Genomic DNA, 21,631 nt, shown 5'->3' with positions numbered 1-21,631 from the left:
GAAATAAAAACTATAATCACCAAGTCAGGACTGTAACATTTAATTAAGTGTTTTATTATTTTGAATTAACTTAAGCCAACAAGTGGATAGAATTGGTCTCAAAACAATACTAAAACAATAAATCTGCAGTGCGTGTGACATTGCCTTACAAGAGACCAACCATCTGACACAACATTCCTAAAAGAAGACAAAGAACTGCTAATTATGTTAAATTTCATTTGCTACGTATTTTAGACCATGACCTAGTGCTTCTAAAAAAACCTGTACAAAATGAATATTTTTTACATCTCAGAGGCACATGAATACAAATCTGATCTATTTTATATATACACATGTACATTACAAGAAACCAGATGATTAAAGAAGTGTATATAAAAAGTGTCCAAAACCAGATGATAAAATGTGAAAATAAAATGTACCCTCACAACAGAGAAGTAAAAGGCACAAGTACTAAAATATGTAACCATGCAAAAAAAGTGACTAGTCTGTGCAACAGAGAAAAACAAATGGCTCTCACAACTGATTTTACAGTAATTCTGAAAATGTCTCAGCATTTAAATATATATCAGTGCAACATTTACTGCCCTGTAGTGTACTGAAGTGTTCACAGGATACTAAATTCTTGGTTCTCCTTCTGATGTCCTTTCTCCAAAGCCAGAGTAATTTAGCTATGGATAAGGTGGTAAATAAATCAGGGCTGATGCTGGGCAGTGTGAGTTCATCACTGGGAGGAGGAGTGCCTGCAGCCCCCTGACCCCTGCACAGATGTGTCCCCCAGAACTGTCACCTGCCACCCCTCACTGGGGCACAGCAGCTCTGAGGGGTGTGCAGGGAGTCACTGTGCCCAGAGCAGTGACAGCAAAGCTGACAGCTCAGGTGTCACTCACAGCACCTCCATTCCAGGGCTAGGTGTCCAAATTACACTGCAGAAGCCCAAGTTTGTTAATGCTTTCGTTAGGTTTAAAGTCAAGTAAAACCAAATCTCTCTATCAGTACTAGTTTTGCAGTTGAACAGAAGCTGCAGACTGAAGCCAGCAGGCTGAGGGCCGGGTGCCGAGAGCAGCAGAGCACTGGCAGCTGGCTCCACACTGTGGCAAACTCGGGTAGTGTGGCCCTGTTGCAGATTCTGCCTGAGATCCTCAGGGGCTGCTGCTGTCACTCAGTGATGTGCTGGCCACGCTGAGCTGCAGGCCTGAGGCTCCAGAGTGTGCAGTGGGACACCTGCACAGAACCTGGCACATCCCAGGGATCCCTCACCTGGATCACCTTCAGCTTTACTCACCCCACCTGCCTGTATACCATGAGAACCAGCTACAGTTTTGTCATGTACATGGGACACAACCAGTTTTCACAACCACAAAAAAAGGCAAGGACAGGACTGGTCTGGTATCAAAACAGGACTGAAATTCTTGCCTTGGTAGCTTAAGTCACACTAAAGCCAAGAATATTGAATTTGTCCCTCCCATCTGCTCAAAGCGCTGCCCCAAGGCACACAGACACCTGATGGTGGCTGGGGACAAGACCAAGAATGTAAATTCAACAGAACGCTGAGGAAGAGTCCCACAAAGAAACAACTCTCTTGCACATCAGACCAACTCCCAGTGCATTATGCAGAATGACAGGATTCAAACCCAGCACTGACTGCAACCTTCATCAACCTCTAAAGCTACATGCAGAGTCTCATTAACTAGAAACCCATGCATGATTTAACAGCAAACTGCTCCTAGGATCGATGTTTTGAATGAATTCAAAAATACTGAGATGCAAAGGAACAAAATGTCAGAACTGTGGTGCTATGTCCTTTAAAACCAACCAGTTGTGACTTCTTGACAATGTTTCTTGAGTAACAAATGACTTGACAAGAATATGAGCATTGCTGCTTACACCAGGAGCTGCTCAGTTAAAGTCTGAGTCAAGTTTTCACTTAAATCAGTATAAGCCAAGCCACTGATTTGGCAAGTGTTTGATCAGCTGCTACTTCCTTCCTTCCTTGGAAAAAAATCCCTCAGACCACACCATACACTATTTGTTTTAAGAGAAAACAACTGCATATTCACTGCCATTAAAGAATGTAAAAAAAGCATTCTTTTATTTGTAAATTCTAGTTCTTAGACTCGTCACATGTCATGGGCACTGTGATGCACAGACCAGTGAGCAGTGCCTCGTGTAGCAGCCCACAATGTGTGTTTATGGATCAGCTTCCAAGCCCTCATTTACAAACCAGATTAAGGAGCCTAAATACTGCCCTAGATCCTCTCTGGAGAGCAATGCAGTTCCACCACAGTAAATGGAGCATTGCTGCACTCAGACAGCAAAATATTTGTTGATACACATCTTTGAGAATTAATAATACTGTGTTCAACTCCCTACAGAGCTGGCTGAGAAATATCTGAATTTTTCCCAAAGACCGTGAAAGGAAAGTTGGCAAAAAAAGTTCTTTGGATGCTGGGTTTCTTTGAAACTTCCTACATATTTGCATATTTAAAATTCCTTAAACATAGATGGGATAGTTACAATTCATCAATGTTGCACTTCAATATAAATTCTTTACAGCTTCAGTCCTAAATAGAAGCTATTCAAAAAGCTGAAAAATCTTTTGATGTCAAAGCAGTTTTGAATCAGCATCATTCTGAAATCAGAACTAGGCAGCAGCTGAAGACTGAAGTCTGGAGAGAAGCAGCCAATACCAGAAAAATCTTGAGAGACTGCTGGTACTCTGGTACTCCTTGAGTGCAAGTTTTGAAAGAGGCAATTTTTCTGCAGTACCTTGTGTGGGATTAGCTTGACCAAGGGCAGCTTCTAGCCAAAAGCCAGTCTTATTTTCCACTGTCCAGAAATACCTGTAGTGGTTTGCAACAGGTTTGACCAGAATATAATTTAGCTTTTCAGAATCTAAGGTCAAGGTACAGTACCTGGGATTGTGTTTGCACCCCCAAGGGTTAAAGAGAACCATGGGTTTGACACAGGAGTGTTTACTGCATCTGTGTATTGCTAGAGACATGATACCACATTTCTGTGTCTGAAGTGATTTACCCAGGGAATGGAGGCCCTTGTTCCACCAACAGTAACACTGACAGAGGCAGGCTGTACTTTCCTGGCCAGCCTGAGAATACAAAGGCTGTCCACAGCAAAGAAGTAAGAAATTTATCAGAGAACAGACAGTGAAGTTAGTGTCTCCCCATTTGCAACATCTCCTGTCTGTTCTGCCCGTGTCTGTCTGCCACTTGATCACAATATGCACTCTCTGCAAGACTGCTATCAGATCACTCCCCTCCCTGCCCCAGTGAGCCACCAAGTGATCCTTTATTACCAAATTACCTGCCTGTCATAAAACACAATGACTTCTTTTCTGGGATAAAAGGGCTCTCCAGGGCTTGAGCTGCAAGATGAGTTGCTCTAATATCTGTAGTTACTCAGTCTAAGAATGCAGTTGCTAATTAGTATTTTTAGAGGTGGATACCTTAAAAGGAAAATATATCTGCCTGTGAAATGCCTCTCCCACCTCCAACTCACATTATTTGTCAAACACAGTAAGTATCTGGATATGATTTCCACAGTAACAGATGGCAGTACCACACCAAGGGCCCCACAGGAGCAGAAGGATACCTCCTTTACACAATAAAACACAGCTACAAACACCACCAACATGGTGGTAAGACATCTCTTCAAATGCAAACACTGGAGCAAGGAAGAGTTTCTAAATACTTACACAGCTGGGTACAGAGCTGAACAAGAAGTCCTGCAAGATTTAAGAAATTTCCACTGCTGAGTACCCTTGGCTAGAGCATTCCTTTTGGGATATCAGCCAGATTTGGTGACTACATGTCACTACTAGTGACTGTTCACCTCCTACATATAATTATCTGCACAAAAACTTGGCTCTCACTATAATAATGTCTTCTGTTCAAGTCCACAGGCTTTGCTTTCAGTGCAACAGTCCTCAACACTTCCACCCTAATGGGACTGGGCTTTAGACCACTGAAATTTTGAAGCCGAGTCCAGATTACCTAAAAATAATTAGGGGGAAACATTCAGTCACCAGCCTAAGCTGCAAGAGCTTCACTCTAACTGAAATGCTCTGCATGAGAGCAGCACAGCAGTGCAACACAGCTCCAGAAGCAGGGCTGCTGGGTCACCCAGCCCTGCTGGTCACAGCAGGTTTGCAACAGCCCCCTTGCACTGCAAGAGTTCTCTGTGGCCCACAAAGAGTGAAGTCTCTGGCACTACCCACAAACAGCACCAGGCAGAGGGAAATGCCATCACCAAAGTGCAGGTGAGGAGTTCTGCAGGCAGGAAGCACCGAGCTGGCTGAACTGCTTCTCTCCCACCTTCTGGGCAGCACATCCAGAAGAAGCAGCAGGTGGGAAAGGTGGATCTGTGGGGTTTCCATGGGGTTACACCTACTTCTAAACAAACAGAAGCTGCTGCAGTGTTACATCTTACACCATTCCCAGGTGGCAAAGGAGTGGTCTTTAAATCCTTTCCTCCAGATTACCCCAGAGCCTCAGGAACCCAGCCCTGTGACATGACAGACTGAAGCAGACTGTTCCATTTCTCCCAGAGCACTGCAGACCTGTGTGCACTGGGGTGTTGTTTCTCAGTCATTCCTCTGGCTCCTCTCTCTTTCCATTACTTTACACCTGCCTATGCAGATACATAGAAACAAACTGTTTTTATTTTCTTGCCTTCAAGAAAGCCTGATTTCAGCACGTCCTCTGCTTCCCATCACTCCAGTAACACATCACTGAAGGCAAGAGCACAGAGATTGCAGAAAAAAAATTATATATATTTACATCCTTAACTGAATACAGTTTTATGTATTCAAATTCAGGAAAAATGCATCACATATACACACCAAGATACATCCAGAGAATACTAGGGGCAAGACACTGCCAACAGCAAGAAATACACAGAAAAGCACAGTCATTGCTACTGTAACATTCTCCTGGGGAGTGTATTTAATAGAGGAAACATCTCTATGCACTGGGGAAAGCCAAATACTCTGGCTGATTTTTCTGTGCCAGTTGGTGTGAATCAAAAGTGTGAAACTTTTACTTTAAAAAAAAAAAGTGCATGGAATAAAATTTGTTTTTAGCATTCAACTACCCAAACAATTCCATAAGCTCCTTATATAAGCTACATTATTAATTAAAAATGTCCTAGCCCTACAGTATAGATCCAGCTCTAGAGAACACAGGCACATGTTGAAGTCATCCCTATTTAAGGCAGCATTTAAGCAAACACTCAACTTTAAAGCTTAATGTTCTGTCCCACTGACGTCCATGAGCAGATGCAGCACACACCTAAAGTTCAGCACCTGCACAACTGCTCATCTGAACTGGGATGTGCTCCCTACTCAGAGCTTTAGATATGCACATGTGAGCTCAGTCTGGACTGGCAGCTCCTGCAAGATGAAGCTCTTTTCCTGTTGCCTGTCCTATAGGCAGAAGCCACTCTGTCCCAGACTGTCCTCCACTGCTGTGCCAGGAACCAGCCGTTCTCTGCACAGCCTGCCCAGAAAATGCCATTCCCAGAGGAGTGCAGCTGTCTGGGGTGGGAAAGCAACTCAGCACATCATGTGCAGGGCTGGTCCTCCTCCCCCTAAGGTGAGATATTTCATGCAAATATTTTGTTGTTCTGTTTCTTTTTTTTTGGTAAGAACTGGAATGTGTTCCTTCAGTGAAATCTTTAAAATCAGGGTATGGGGAAGGTGCAGAATCCCAGAATTCATTTTAATGGCCCATAATATACCCCTGAAAATAGGGGAACAGATTTGAAACCTCTTTGCCTCAATGCTACAGGGACCCTGACATAAAAAACACACATGCACACACACTAGAGAGCAGGCTCAGAGCATCTGAAAGCAGGCTCCAAAGTGATCTTATATGAAAAACACTTTGTGCTGACAGTGGCAAACAAATGGATGGTGATTTTTCATAACTAGCAAAAATTCTGCAGTATCTTCCCTTCCTTCCCATTTACTTTGTGTATTTTCCCAAATTTTGTGTGGTTTTGGTGTTTTTTTGTTTTTGTTTTTTTTTTTTTTTTTTTTATCTGATGTGTGGTTTAAGTACTAAAACTAAATCAAATAGGAAACTACAGTCAGCACCAGTCAGGAACTGAACCTGGGTATGTCAATTGGTTTGTGGTACCCAAATTCCTGGAAGAACAAAGAAAAAAATTCTTGCTCCTAAAGTTAGGGCCACATCCATGTTTCCATTGTCTATTTTTACCTTTACAACTAGAGGTAGAGTCATTTTGTCCAGTATCTAAAACAACATGATCCAGTTATATTGTTATTACATTAATATACAGTATCCATCTCATCACAGGTATTGAAAGTGCATGGAAAAAGTCTAACCAAGCCAATTCAATGACAAATAACAGTGTACCAAACATCATAGAAACACACCCGCGCACCCACACTCACACCTAGTGTGTATTCTATCATTTATAGGTTCATTTACAGTATCAGAGTGCTGCTGAGATCCAGTGGCATGTGCAGAAATATCAGGCAGTTGCTGCTTTTCTTTCTCATATTCTCTTCAATTCTTTATTTCCAAGATAGATGGATTGTGGTCCAGGATTGCCAAAATTATCTTGTCCATATACTGTCGCAATCTGTAATTTATCTCCTCCTGTTCTTTGAGGGCTTCCATGAGCTAAAACACAACATTTCCAAGTTACTCCTGAAATATTCTCAGTAGTTTATGTAACAGCCTGAAATTGAGACAGGTGAGAGACCAGTGCCTGCTCAAGATCACCAATTCCTTTTGTGACAGGTTTTCTAACTCCAGCTCATCCCTGTATCTGTACTAGAAACAAATCTGTAGGCTACAGATCTTTGCTATCAAAGGAAGTGGTGAACAGTCATCTCAGGGATCTTCTGGCAGGTCATTTGAAACAAGTTCCCCATCTAACAAGCTAATCCATCCTGCATCCATACCATGGATCAACTGCTTCATCTCAGAGCAAGAGCTTCATGATACTCAATTTTTTCATTACTACTGAAATCTAAATGTGTTTGCATGAAAGGCTGCTGAACCAAACAATTATGTCAGTGTTTTGCACCAGGAAAAACATGTGCTTCCTCGAGAATTCCTCTGGATTTTTTTGAGAGATGTGCATACTCTCTCTCAAAAAAATCCCCAAAACAACCACTACATACTCCACAAGAACAATCCACTTGCTACTCAATGTTCTGTATTACATACATGTATTTCACCAGATTTTTGGCTGTAAAAGGCCCCTCAACCTCTCTAAAGATGAAGACTGCTTTGCTTTTCATCTCTGAATGTTTAATGCCAAACTGAAAAAGCTGCCAAGGCATGTCAGAGCCCCAGATCCTCCTAAAGCTCATGTTATTTGCCTGTCCATTTTCATAAGACTTCACAGAAGTCCCACCCTGAATCTGCAGATTGTTACCTTTGTTCTGCTCATACAGGAAAATGGCACAATGGGAACAGTTTGTGCAGGTCTGTGAGGTTTTGCTGAGTCTGGGCCACTGCTTTCAGGCCTTTATTCCTTTAAAGGGGGAGTGCTGGATACTCCTCACATGAGCCAGAGCCACGAGATTGAAAGGGACAAAGTCAAATTTTTCTTGACAATAGCAAAAGCCAGTTTGCTTTTACCTAATTAGAGCTTTACAAGCAAACAGCCTTTCTTCACAGTGCTCTGGTTCAACAAGAAATTAAGTTCTCAAATACATAATTCAAGGGCCTTCACTTCAAGGGCCTGCCCAGGGGCTAAGGCTGACAGGTCAGTCCAGTACAGACTGGGTAAAAAGGACTTTTCTGTGTCACAACTTTTCTTGATGAAGAAATGGGAAATTCTGTCTGGAAGAGATAGAGCATCAAGGACAAACAATTCCTTTAATCTCCTTCACCACTAACCTGTCTTCTTCCCTGGGAGCTCTCATGTATCCATTGGCCTGATCTCACAATCTGTCTTAGAGCTCAGAGGAAGCTACATCAGCTGGACTCAGCCCACATACAAAGGAGTTCCCCAGAATATCTTTCAAAGCATTACCAAGTTATTATTTGCACAGAAGTTACTTTCTCCAAGAATTCAGCTCTGCTACAGGGAATATATAGCTCAAATATATAAGTAAGAGCTTGTTAGTGAAGTAACATGAACTAAATCTAGAACAGAAAGTAAAAATTAAAGTAACTAGCAATGGCCATTTTTGTATGAAATTAATGTCATGCTCTCACATTACTCTGCAAGATACAAAATGTTAGAACTGCAAAACAGTTCATTGAGATCCTAATAATTCAATTTTTTTTGAGAGAAAAATGGGAGATTTATAATATAAGGATACCAAAACAGTGTTAGATTTAAGGCAATCTTCTAACATCCTTGAACTCCTAGCAAAGCAGAATTTTCTGTCGTTCATTTGTCAGCTTCAGAGAGTTCAACCTTGACAGTTAATTACATTGAAAATTGCATATTCTTGGATGTAGTGCCTGATTAGAAAAGCACTTTACCTCATCTCTTGATGCAGAATCAATTTCAGCAGCCAGTGACTGGGCCTTGGTTTGTGTTGCAAAGAGGTTTTTAGCTTCATAAAGACTGAGGCTTAGAATCTGTCCATTCAGATCATCATTTTGGTCACGAAGTTTCTGATTCTCCTGTTTAAGGATGAAAAGACTTTTTTTAAGTTCTTCTTACAAGGTTTCTTAAAAAAAATATTTTAACATCACAGGTAGCTTGGATGACATACAGTGAGGCTGCAGCTGACAGCAACTCCTACCTCCAGTGATAAGGCCTCCCTGCCTGAGTTTTCCTGGAGCATAATTTACATCACCAGTGCAAGAAGTCCTGCACAGATGCAACAAGCGTCTTTGTGCTTGTGTGAGAAAGGAGGGGACAAAATCTGAAGGCAGAGTGTTTGGGCTTGCATTTTTCAAGGTATTCCTGTACGTTTGATGTGGATTGAGAGGCCCTTCCCTGCTCACCTGCTTCAGCCGTTTTATTTCATGCTCCATTTCCACCTCTCTGGTTTTGGCATTGAATTCACTCAGGCTGGAGGAAGAGCTTCTGCCACGTCCAGGACGTTCACATTCCAGCTTGTACAGCTGCAGGTGCTCCAGCTCCTTCCGCAGGTCTTCGATGAGCTGTGGGCAGCAAACAGGCCCTGTCTGTGCAGCCCTCCCTGCAAACAGCCCCCTCTGTACTCCAGCAAAAGCACTCCTGAGCCTGGCTGAGGCCAGTCCTACAATACAGCCTCTTCCTCTTCCTTTGCAATCACAGGTCCCCTTAAAGGCCCCAGAGCTGGCAATGGCTGTGATTCCTAAGCTTCATGCATAATTTCCCTTGCAAACACAGGGAAATGTTAGGGCACACATTTCTCCAAGAGCTGTAAGCCCTTTGGGTCAGGGATTGGCACTTTTTAAGTATTCTTGCAGCATTCATTGCTCTGTGGGCACCCTTCCCACAGAAACACAATCCAGCAATAGCTTCACTGGATATGGTGCTCTCAGTGCTCATCCTGCCCATTCCTTCTCCCCAGGGCTTCCATGCAGGTGATATGAGACTGCCTGGTCTGACATCCCTCTTCACACTTACCTCCTGTGTTGCTTCCCTCTCCTTGTTGAATTCCAGCCTGTTCTGCCTCAGCTTGTCCATCATCCTCTTGTACAAATCCATCTCATCCTTCAGCCGCAGACTCGTGTCCTCCAGCCTGTCTGACATGCGCTGCCTCTCCTGGAACCAACGGGGAACTTCAGAACAGGGGGCAAGAGCAGGACACACCTCAGCTTCACAACAGGAACCTACAGACACAGCTGGCCATAAACTGCCTTGTGTCTCAGGACATTCCTGCCCCTAAAGGTGACCAATGTTCCAATTCCATCAATAATCTGGTTTATGGGAGGAAAATGTAAGAAGCTGGGCCAAGCACTGTAAGAGTTTGCTCTTACATAAACTGCTGTTAAGTTGCTCAAGGACTCAGGAGTTTTGTTACCTCATCCAATCTCTCTGTTTGGGATTTCAGCCGTGTGACAGTGCTTTTCAGATCACCATTTTCTTCTTCCAGTTGCTGAACCCTGCATTAATAAAAATGTCTTACAGCAAATACCTCTTTTCAAGAACACAGACATGCACAATAGCATGCTCTAAAAAGCCATCTCACTTGAACTTGATAGACCAAATAGGGAAAATCTTTCTAACCACAGCACTTTTTAACATGCATTTTTGCTTGTTCAGTTCTAAGGCCCAAAATGCTACCCCAACCCTCAGGTTCTTGTGCTCCTAACAACAGGTAGCTGAAAAAACATAAGTTGGAAAAAAACAAACACAGGCACAAACATTTGCTAGAACTGGTCACAATTCCCTCCTTGAATGTGTGCCAAATATCCAGTTAAGCTGTCTACATGGCCCACGTGGATTAAAGCATTAATGTAAAGCATCCTCCAAGCTTTTGGGCATTAGACATGTGACTGCAGAGCTACTCTACAGAGCTGCCAACCTGCCACCATCTGTGCACTGTTGCTGGTGAACAGCCTACATTTACGAGCAAAGTAAAAATGAAGAAAAGAGGCCCTTTCTCCCTGTTTAAGGCAGCACCAAGATGTTTGTTACCTTGTATTTAGCAGTTCAATTTCAGTGCCCTTCTCTTTTTCATACTTGCTGTAAGCTTCTCTGTGTCTCTTTATCTCTTCTTCCAGAGTCTGTTCTGCTGATGTTTCTTGGTCTTTCAATAATTCCTCTAGTTCATGAACTCTAAGGAAATCAGATCTCATTTCAGTAACAGCTTCAGAAGCAAATTCATTGCCTCTCTCTTTTCTGCCTACTCCTTTGTTTCATTCTAATTCACCATCTATTTTGGCATTTAACATCTCCCAGTATCTCTATTTACTAATAAACACAGAATTAAGTAGTATCAGTTCATCTAGTATTCTTTCAGTCTCATGAAGCTGGGACTAAGACCCCGCCTTCTGCTCTTGCTACAAGCAAGGAAAAAACCCCAACCACCAGGGGTAACCTCTCTTACAGCAGAAGCATTTTCTCTGTACAAGTCAGTAACATCTCTGTCAAAAACACTTGCCTGCAGGCCTCTTCTTGCTGAAAATTCAGCAAGGCAGCCCCTATTCCAGATGAAGCCTTATTTCATCTATCAGCATTAAGGAAGAAGACTTGGTCATACTCTAGAGGTAGAAATATTCCTTCCCCACAGCTGTGGTGGTGAGGAGACCTGGCTTTGTTACCTGTGAACCAGCTGGGTGTTCTCTTGTTTCAGTTTGCTCTTCAGGTCACCATTTGTCAGGCTATCGTTCTCCAGTTCTGTCACCTTCTTCTCTAGGTAGGTGACCTGGAAGGACAAGCAAAACAGACTCAGTTTGAGTCCCTCTTCAAACACTCCCTCACTATTCTAACTGGCATTTAGCTACTCTACCATTTTAAAAGGGGGCACATTTCTCTGCAAAGCCAGCAGCAAAATTAAGCCCCACAATTCTGAGTTCTCCAGACCCTGCATGTTCCTTGAGGGTGATCATTGCAAATACACCATAAAGAAGTCCTAACACAATGCCTAGAGCTGTGCTTGCTCAGTTCTTGCATTAAGCCTGAAAAGTTGTAATAGTAATGGAACATCAAGGACATTTTGAAATAAGCTACTTCAGATCATGGGTAATTCTGAGCAAGATCTTGATCCCCTGATGCTGGGCTCCAGCAGGATTTGGCTGGGTACATTACTCACAGGGCACAGATTCTCACCTTTTCAGTGATATCATTATCACAGGAGTCTATACTGTCTCTGAACAAGTCTTCTGTGCTGCCATTACTGCTGCTGAAGTTACTGTTGTGGAAGAGTTGTCTGAAAGATCAGAAGGATCATTACTTTGCTTGATGAGGAGGGAGGACAAAGAGTCTGGCTTCAGACTTTGAACATCCATGGTAAAATCTGTGCAATCATTTCAGTTACAATTACAACTGTTTAAGCCCAAGCCTTACAAGAGACTGGGAGCTAAATGAAGTCATACTGAGCACAGTCAATGACATTAGTTCTATGGAGTGAGTTCTTTGTTGCTTTTGATAGGATCTGCCACTAGCATTAACATAGTTTTAAAAATACTTAAGTCTTATTCATACTATGCACTGAATTGTATTTGCCTTATTACAAATTTAAAATAAGGTCACCATTGCACATTGGTTGGTACAGTTAAGCTAGAAAATTTCATATTGTAAGAACTTAAAAAAAAAAAAAAAAAAACAAAACAGAAAAAAAGAAATATCAAGCAGTTCCCACTGCAGAATAGTGTCAGAACATGTAACACTGGAGATTATCTAAAATGTCCTTGAACCTTACAGCCTTCCCCAGACCAGGGCTGGTTCGCTCAGTCAAAGGAAGATGACAATTCTGTATGTCCTTTTTAAAGGGGTGCTCTTGCTTTCCTTCACATTTTGGCACCAGCAGCAAGGCTCACATTATGAGGGTTAAATAAGCAGTAGCTGGACTGATAAAATAGCAGTACAAAGGAATACATTTGGCAGACAAGGAAGCAAAAATTATCTATATTTTTAACAGAGCTGTTTCCAATTCAGGGGCCTGCTCCAAGAGGAACAGGGGCAACATTCATACCCAAACACAGGCCCCTTCCCTTAAAAACCTATTTTGGTACATTTTTATTTTTCTAAAATTATTCCTACTTCTGTCTTCCACTCCCACTTATGGAATTGTTATGGCTGATTCCATAAATATTCATACAAAACTTGAAGACTCTTACCTTCCAAAAGCTGTGCTTGATATTTTCCTGTTAGGGCTACATGGATACAGAAGGAATTATATAGAAATTAAACAGTTATTTACTTCAATTTCAATTGCACAATGAAATATAATGGACATTTTTAGCCTACTCAAAAGATGATTCTGTGAACAATATTCTTTAACAACTGAATCAAAAGCTGCAATTACTAAGAACACAAAGATGAGTGAAGCCACAAATTACTGTGATCATTAATAAGTCAATTTGCAGATACTGTTACATGTAGCAGAGATTTGTCAGTGTAAATCCGAGCGAAACTAACATTAGAAACACCACAAAGGGACGCCAAGTTAGTGATGGACATTTATTCTGGATTTCCAGTTTTTAGATGATTTTATGAACAGTTAGTTTATCCTTCCCCATAATGCTTCCCAGTTCAGCACAGGAACTGAGGTCTTTCCATTGTTACAGTTCCCTTGTGCAGCCAGAGACTGGTGCTATCTAAATGAAGACCCTTTGCTGCAGACAGCACTGGAACCAGATCAAAAATATCCTGCTGCATGCCTTGGTAAGAGGATGTCACATCTCTGTGTGCACAGACACAGCTCTTGGTCAGGCATATCCAGCCTCTCTCAGAAAATTCCCAAAGCCCTGGCTGCTCGTGGTCTGGATGTTGGCAGAGCCTTGCTGGGGCAGAACATTGTTCATGGCAGGTTCCACACTGCTGTGCACAGGGAGGAGCAGCAGGGCAGCGCTGCGTCCCAGGGATTACGCTGACAGGCAGGATTCACATCCAGTTTCTAGGGGGAGCTAAAATCCCACCAAATAATTCCCTTCAAAAACTCTAGGTGATTGTTAGAAGCACTTTCTAAGTGCCCAGCACAGCTTAGGAGTGATCGAGTGGCAAGTGGCAGAGAGAGAAACATAAGGGAAAGGCTGAAATGGCAAAGAACTCCAAAAGTAACTTCTGCCACAGGATTTATCATTTTTTCAAGTATTGTTGACATCATTAAAAAAATCCCAGAGAAGCCAAGTACCTCTGCTGACCAGTAGCTTTAGGAGAGGTGTATGTAATGTTATGTGCATTAGCCAAGGATCTGGAGATCCCTCCTTCCCACCTGGAGAAAGCAGGAGCTAACTGTAGATCTGCACTAAGCAGCACAGCAGATCCCACTTCCTGGGAAAAATTCCTTGAAATATCACTCTCACTCTGCAATCAAAGAGCTCATTGGTTAAAATATTTGAGTTTAGCAATGATATCTGCACCTTAAATCAGAAAAAATATTTAAGAGCTGATGAAGAACAGCATTTTGGTTTGGGCTACATATCCAAGTCTAAATTTCTTACTGTTTTGTAAGAACAACATGTGTAAGAAGGAATGGGATACAGAAGGGAGAGGCTTGCTCTCCCTCTCCTCCTGCTATTAGCCAGTCCCATGTCAAGGGGGCATTGCAAAAAGCAGTGCAATAGGCTGCTTACCTGTTTGCTTTCAAGTTTTTCAGCCTGGCTTCCAAATCGTTGAGGAGATTTATCTTTTTGCAGCACTGTGAGCAGTAAACATCCAGTAACTCGCTGTTATAAACATGCCTCATTTTTCGGGGGGTTTGGCCAGCACTGTTTGCAGGAAAGGAGAGATGTTACTGGCTGTAGTAACCAACCCACAACAGGTTTTCCTCGTGACTGTATGTCAGAATCACAGATGAGGGACTTGAAGAACCATCTCTAACCACAGCTCATCTATGTCAGAGCTGATGATGGCCTGTGCTACTCTTAGGGCAAGTCTACCTGTCTGAGCTGAGGCCTTCCAGAGGATGTGGATATTTCTGGGTGGCAGTGGAAAGAATCAGTTTGGGTGACCAAAAGAACAGCAAAACATACATGTGGTCCACTGTGATGCACATAGCAAAGGCAGCTACATGAGTATATTCAACCTCAGCAATGTCCCCCTATCATCTTGCCCATCTTCCCACTAGAGCCTGGCATGCAACCTGAAGAGACTTCTCTCCAAGAGAAAGGCAGGAATATAAAGAAAAGAGTGGTCTGGTAGGAAGTCACATGAACCCCCTCAGATGGTAGGATGATAGGAACCCTGGAATGAGGAGGAAGGGAGAAGTGGACCCAGGTCTATAGAGGAGATAACAGTACCTCTTGGCATGATAAAGAAAAAATAAACTCAAATAAAAGACAGCAATCATGGCATGATGTGCACTGAGCCCCAGGAATGAGAATGGAAAGTGCTGCATAAACCTGAGGAAAGAGGGGATGGAAGACATGAGCCATCACCATGAAGGGGCAGTGGGGAGGGGTCTGGCTCTGCATGCATGAGAGACGTGGCCAGGCAGGATTGCAGAAATGCTGCAAACACAGGGAGCATGGGGGGGCTGCATGCAGAACAGAAGTATGCAGTGAGCTTGTCCTGTGTCAGCAATGAAGACAAGACCTCTGTGTGCTATTGATCCAAGCAGACAAATCCTAGAGAATCTTCCTGCTCAACTCTTCCCAACCCTGCTCACCCATTCCTTGCCTGGGGGAAGGACTGTACAGTCTGGACCTGCCTTGGCCACAAGAGGTAAGAGCTGCAGAGACTAAGGATACATGCAGGAGGCAAGGGCACTGCTGTGGATTTGTAGCTCCTAACAGACAGCAGCTCCTTGCTTATGTTTCCCAAGACATTCCAAGTCAGTAGGATGCTTGTTTCAAATAACCCCCTGAACATATTGCAGCAGTTCCCCTCACAGATTAGTGCTAAGGATTTGTAGTATCAGAATGCTAAACAGAAACAGCTCTCTTGTAAGTCTTCACTATACCAGGGTGGGTACCTAATGTGAAGTTGGTTTCCTTTGCAGCAAATCCCTTCCAGTACTAGCCCTGAACTGTGGAATTATTGTCTGCAATAGAAAGAAATCTCTACAAGTGAAATAGCCCAGTTATTTCAACAGAACCCAACAGAGGTTATCAGAAACAACATATTTGCTATAGCTCTTATTATTACATGCAGTCTGTCAATTAAAAGGCAAGAAATGAACTCATAATATTCTGCTTTTAAGGTGAGTCTACCTAACCAGTGTAAACTCTGCTATGGTCAGAGAAGAATAAAAATGAAAAATTGTTTGTTAATGAATAAGGAGCAACCTGGAAGAGACAGATGAGCCAAGGTCAGAGTAGGCGTTGGTTCTGGTCTCATCATCAGGACATGGGCTACTGGGAGTAAAATCCACATCATCTCCTTCCCCATAGTCTTCAAACTGCTCTTCATTACTGATCAGGGAGGCGGTGGAATAAGTAGAGAGGTCAGATGCTGCAGAAGGGTTGTGAGGACTTGACCTGAAACAAGAGGTCAAAACATCTCGAAGGCCGACTTTGATAGCGCCTCACCTCATATGGAACCTCCACCTTCACAGGCTGTCCCCTCTTTGAGGCTGCAACCCACCTTTGTGCTAAAGCCCTGAAGTGCTCAATGTACCTGATGTGCAGCTGACACAGTGCCTTGAGAGACAAGAGCATGAGAATCTATGAACAAGGTACCTGTGTGACAAGTTTGGATCAGCACAAACCATTTTGCTTTAAAGAGCACACTTTGATGATCCTCAGCCACCATTTCCATGTGAAGACCACATGGGGATTTCTGCTCTGAATGCAGGAACCATGCAGACAGCTCTGAAATGCATGGGATAGTGAGAGGAACATGTATAAGACAGAAGCTGTCACTCTATTCCACAGAGAGTTTCCCAGTAATCCAGACACACCCTCTCCCACACCCCAGGAATTCCAGCCACTCTCCTCTGTGTGGTCAGAAAGAAACCTCTGTTCACCCCTTACCAGAGTCACTAAAGCTTCTGATGTGACTCATGGAGGCTGGGTTCCTCCCCTCCTTCCATCAGGACAAATTCTGTCCTGCAGAGGATATATGGACCACAAGAAAAGGCTGTCTAACTACCAGAAAAGTACCTGAAATGATGTTAAATGGGCAGGGAGTGGCAGGACCCTGTGACTTCAGAGAAAGAGGGCACATAGGTAAACAGATCAGCAGAGTCAGGCACCACAGGAAAGCAGCTGGCAGAGCAGTTTTGAGCACATCAAATCTAATAAAACAGAGCAAGGTGGCTGCAGAGGGTGCACAGGGTTCACCTGCCCAGACTCCAGACTGCCCTGTGCAGTGCACCTGCAGAATGCAGGTGTTTTACACAGGTTTACTCAGCTCCCACCTTGGTGAGGCAGTCAAACAGACAAGCCAGTAAATTCACAAAAAAGTTCTTAAAAACAAACTTCTCCCTACAGAAAATACACCTGGAAGACCTGAAATAGATGCTTCAATTGTGAGGCCTTGGCACAGCCCAACTGTTCCCTCTCTGCAGTACAGACCAAGCACCAATGAAATTTGTTGGCACTTTATGCAGATCAGGTTAAGATTTTCTCTCCCTCTGCTTCAGTGCACAGTGCTTGTATCTCCAGCTCCATCAGTTGAGCCCTGGGACAGCAACTCTCAGCTGACATTATTCTCCAGCAGCTCAACAATATTTCCTCCAAAATTTCTTCTGAGTCTACCTTAAGCCTCTCAACCTCTCTACAGGGAGAGTCCTCTTCCTCTAATACTCCACTTGTGAGCTGTAAACAAGAGATGCACCAGTGTTCCTTTGGTGGATGCTGCAAGCATCATTTGCATATCCCTTCCCTCCAAAAGCAATTAGTAGAAGAGGAAGCCTGCCAACATTTCAGATGTATGCTCTTTTGTTTCCCCTGTTTTGATGAGATCCATTTATAACCTGCAACTCATTTATCTAACTCACATTAACAGAAATTAGGGCAAGTCAAGCCAGGCACACTACTGAAGGATAAAGATAGGAATACTCATACAAGAAATAGATGGAACTTATCTAACAAGGCTCCTTGGCTGAGGGATTAGTGAGAAGCTCAACATATCACACTAACATTTATTCATAAAGTGTGCCACAGACAGACTGTGTGGTGGTAAGTTTTTGGGAGATCCTACAATCCTACTGCTGCTTGCATCTCAACTGCAGTTACACCAAGTGAGTTTGGGAAGAAGCTCCTTGTAACACTCCCACCAAGATCAGAGGCCTAGGAATTACACAGTCATTTGCAAAGGAGCTGGCTAATAGTGACAGATTTTCCTCATTCTAACACTTTCTGAAGGGAACTTTCAAGTGTTTTGTGCTTTTTTGGTTTGTTTTCAAAGGTAATCTCCTGTTCTTCAGAGCAAGATTTCAGAGGCCTGATACACCTGATAACTACCCACCTGCTCCTTCAGCAAGCAGCAAAGTAAATCTCTCTACTGCCCAAAGTAAATAGCTCTATTGCCTCTTTTAACACAAAAGCATGAAGCTTCTCATGCTTTTTTCTCCCCAACAGATTTACCAAAGCTGAGGAGGTCTCAGAGGATAAATCAAGGTCTATCAGAGCACAGCAGCTCTTGGTAGCTCCTGCCTGGCCTAGAAGGAGGGTACAGGAGGCACAATGCCTGGCCCACCCCCTTCACAAGAGCCTGACTGGCACAGCTGGGAAGAAAAACATTTCAAATACAGCATGGGAAAAAGCCAGTCACCACAAAGATGGGGCTTTGGAGAACTGGGAATGGCAAGCAGAGGAGACAAGCTTGATAAAGAGCTGATGGAAACTGTAATTATCTTGATAAAGTCTCTGAGGTTGCTTGGGCAGATGGGAGAAGCCAAAACTCAGCTAGCTGAGAAATTCAGGAGGAGGGCAGGAATGAGGCAGCACAGGGAGCACCCGAGGAGGCCCAGGAGAGAGAAGAAAGGCTGCCTTAGCAACAAACAAAGCTCAAGAGGCACAAATCAAGATGACAGGCCAAAAATAGGGAAGACAAGGCAGAGGCTTACAAAGCAAGCCCAGCTGAGCTCTGTCTGGTAGTGACTGCATTAATTCAGTTCAAAGCAGGATTAAGCCAAATTAGGGTCTTTTCCCCCACAACCATCTTCAACCAGCACTCCCAGGTGCACACCTGGGAAGAGTCAAGTTAGGGTTACAGAGACACTGGTGTTAACAGCAAACTATGGCAACACACACACAGGCCAGGACACCCCGTGTTAAACACAATTTACTGTTGCACAAGAAAGGTTATGGAAAATTAGAAACACAAAGAATTAACTCGCTACACGAAATTGCAAAGCAAATCAGCAGAGGCCACAACACCAGGCACACAAGTAGATGTACAAAAGACTGCAGCAGTATTCCCCATACTGAACTGCTTTGCAGGAAGAAGTATTGTTTTAATTCCAGCATATAAAGCTTATGGCAGCAGAGAAGAATCTCTGTTTTTGGGGATGTTATTGCAGTGATTTGTTCTGGAGAGACCCAATGCTTTCACTTCAACACACAACATGCAAGTCCTGTGAGTGCTCACAGAACGTGCCAGAAGGAGCCAGGACTGAGACAAAGCCACTTAGAGGACCTGGACCTCCATCCCCCTTATGTTGTAAATGGATGTTAAGTTTGTAAATCCATCAGGCATCCTCAGCCTCCCCCAGGAGGGATTAGCCACACGGAGGCTCCTTGCTCCCTGGCACCACTCACTTGTCCCCGGGCAGGAAGAGGCCACCGAGCACGCTGTCCTTGTCCTCGCCGCGACACACGTCCGAGGCCTCGGAGCTCTGGGCGCTCTCGATGGCGCTGTCCATGTCAGACTCATGGTGCACCTCCTGCTGCGCCAGAGTCATCCCCTCCTCATCAGCAAACAGCTCCGGCTCGCTGTACGTGCTCTCGCTGTCCAGGTAGGCACCGTCCTGGATTTCAGTGCCCTGGCACAAGGAAAATGGGGAGTCAGTGCAGATCAACCCTGAAGGCAGTGCAGCACACACAGGAGAAGCAACAAGGCACTCTCTGATGCCCTGGTAGGCGAGAGCGACACTGAATAAAAGCCATGACACAAAAAGCTGACCTGCTTTACAAAGCCAGCTCCTGCAAGCCAATAAAGTAGCCTGTACCTTCCAGAGGGGCTCAGGTACTGCCTCTGACTTCACAGGAGAGAAGGACACAACACCCAGTCAATTTTACCCTAATTCACTACATTAAATAACATGTAATAAAATGTTCTTGAAGCAATAAATATCCTCAAAGTTTTATAACAAAGTTAGGCATCTTTTGAGAGATGGTAATATATTAGTCACCAAGAGTTAGTCCTCTGATTTATATTACAGATTAAACAAAAGCAAATCAGATAAGCCCAACAGTTTACCCTGTCTTTGAGGATGGACAAAAATTTGTAAGATGAAAAAAGAATTGGCAGGCATTAAATTGTTTAGGGTAAGTCTGGTGATAATCAAAGATATATGAGAGCAGGAAAAAAAGGGCAAAATCATCTCATCCTGCTTCCTGGAGCCACATGTCTTGATTAAGCATCAACTAAAATAAGACATCATTCTCATTACTGCAGCTCCTTGCTCTTGCTGTTTGCCCTCTCCCTCCCCTTCCTGCCCCACAAATACTAAGAATAGCCAAGACAAGCTGGGTTCTATTTGCTTGTCCCTGAGGCACAAATAAAAATTCTTAATTGAAAAAATAAAGGCTAAGATTTTACTCTATCCTTTGATAAGCAGCCACACAATTCAGCTTTGACACAAATAACTCAGAGCTGCAGAGCAAGTCCTGACTCAGAGCTCTACTCCAAAGCTCATCTGGAAGCTCCACAGGCAGCCTGACCATTGAGCTACTGCTAGCAAGGGAAGCTTTCAGAGCTGAGTTCATTGGCACAAGGAATGGAGCATTTCATTCATGGATGTACCTCGTGTTTAGGCACAACTGTCCTCCCACCCAGGAATCCCAAGGCACTGGCACTACCACCAGCACTCCCTGCCCTGCTGGTGAGCACGTTTGACACTGGCCCAGTGGCACCACTCAGCTCCAAGCCCACCCCCTCAGCCTCTGGACACTCTTCTGCTGGAGCCAAGGAGGCTCAAATCCACTTTTGCAGAACAGTGATGCTCTGTGCTGATGACACCAATTGTCTTTTCTACTTCAATAGGAAAAGAGTCAGGCAGCAGCTGCAGCTTTTCAAGATTTGCAGAAACTCCTGTTAGAAATGTAGGTCTTACCATCCACCTTTTTCCTGAAATACTAATTTATATAACTCTGAAATCTCCTAGCATATGGAGGCTGAAGAAATTCCAAACAACCCCACCTGCTCAAATCTCATTAACTAATGAATACCCCAGCAGAGAAAAGGACAGCACTGCCTGCTGTGTTTGAAACTCCAGGTACACACTCAGAACAGACACCTGGGTGCTTTTCTAGCTGAGCTTTCAACAAGCCTTCCAGACTAACAAGCAATGTCAGTGAAACACCTGGCACTATTCAAAAAGCCTTCTCCCACTTTTCTGTGTCAGCTTTATTGTGCCTGAAACTTTCCTGAGGTATTGCTTCGGAGGTGTCCCAAAGATTTATCCTGGTCTATACCATGCAGTACTCATTGAAGCCACACTCCTCATGCAATCAGATTTACAGCTCTGAGCCCCAGCCCCTCATCCCCAGCCAGTCTGGGTCTGCCAGGTCAGACACCAGCCCTGGAACCTGCCCTGCCTTAGCCCCGGGTTCTCCAGCACACCTGACCTGCCCCCTCCCAAAGCCAGCAGGGACAACGCCACTGCTGCTCTTTGCAAATTACCTTGGGAGCTCCAAACAGCACAAGCAGTAAGTCCTTTTAGTAGGTGTTGAAAAAGTAAAGATTGCAAAGAGCAAGTACAATGTTTCAGAAGTACTCAGAAGGGTTTATTTATCTTACATTTTCCCAAAGTTTCCTCCCCCACGCTGAGCCCCACAGGCACAGACATTATTTTCTTAGTAAGTTTAATGCAATAAAGCCTGACTGCAATTATGGAATTGCACCAGCTGTTAAAAGTCTGATCCAGGAGGGAAAGAGAGGGGCAAACAGTACACAGTGGATCCCTGAAGCT

The 21,631-nt window shown here is 43.7% G+C and overlaps 1 protein-coding gene across 3 annotated transcripts in view; it reads right to left on the bottom strand.

The window, feature by feature from the left end:
* Positions 1–5,998: 5,998 nt before the first annotated feature.
* RAB11FIP4 (RAB11 family interacting protein 4) overlaps positions 5,999–21,631 on the bottom strand; it is a 109,114-nt gene continuing 93,481 nt past the window's right edge. For 2 of the 3 annotated variants that reach the window (XM_058817225.1, XM_058817226.1), the window contains 12 exons: positions 19,257–19,480; positions 15,837–16,028; positions 14,184–14,318; positions 12,726–12,761; positions 11,716–11,815; positions 11,208–11,311; positions 10,582–10,722; positions 9,965–10,046; positions 9,568–9,705; positions 8,958–9,116; positions 8,487–8,630; positions 5,999–6,662 (listed from right to left, as the gene is read on the bottom strand). In XM_058817225.1, coding sequence (XP_058673208.1) covers positions 6,546–6,662; positions 8,487–8,630; positions 8,958–9,116; positions 9,568–9,705; positions 9,965–10,046; positions 10,582–10,722; positions 11,208–11,311; positions 11,716–11,815; positions 12,726–12,761; positions 14,184–14,318; positions 15,837–16,028; positions 19,257–19,480 — 1,572 coding nt within the window. In that variant the 3' untranslated portion in view covers positions 5,999–6,545. The remainder of the gene's footprint in view (positions 6,663–8,486; positions 8,631–8,957; positions 9,117–9,567; positions 9,706–9,964; positions 10,047–10,581; positions 10,723–11,207; positions 11,312–11,715; positions 11,816–12,725; positions 12,762–14,183; positions 14,319–15,836; positions 16,029–19,256; positions 19,481–21,631) is intronic. The other variant, XM_058817227.1, reaches the window with a different exon arrangement.

This window comes from Ammospiza caudacuta, chromosome 19 (genome assembly GCF_027887145.1).
Source record: "Ammospiza caudacuta isolate bAmmCau1 chromosome 19, bAmmCau1.pri, whole genome shotgun sequence".
Lineage (NCBI taxonomy): Eukaryota > Metazoa > Chordata > Aves > Passeriformes > Passerellidae > Ammospiza > Ammospiza caudacuta.
Note: the sequence above shows the minus strand (reverse complement) of the source record. Positions and strands in the feature narration are given on the sequence as shown.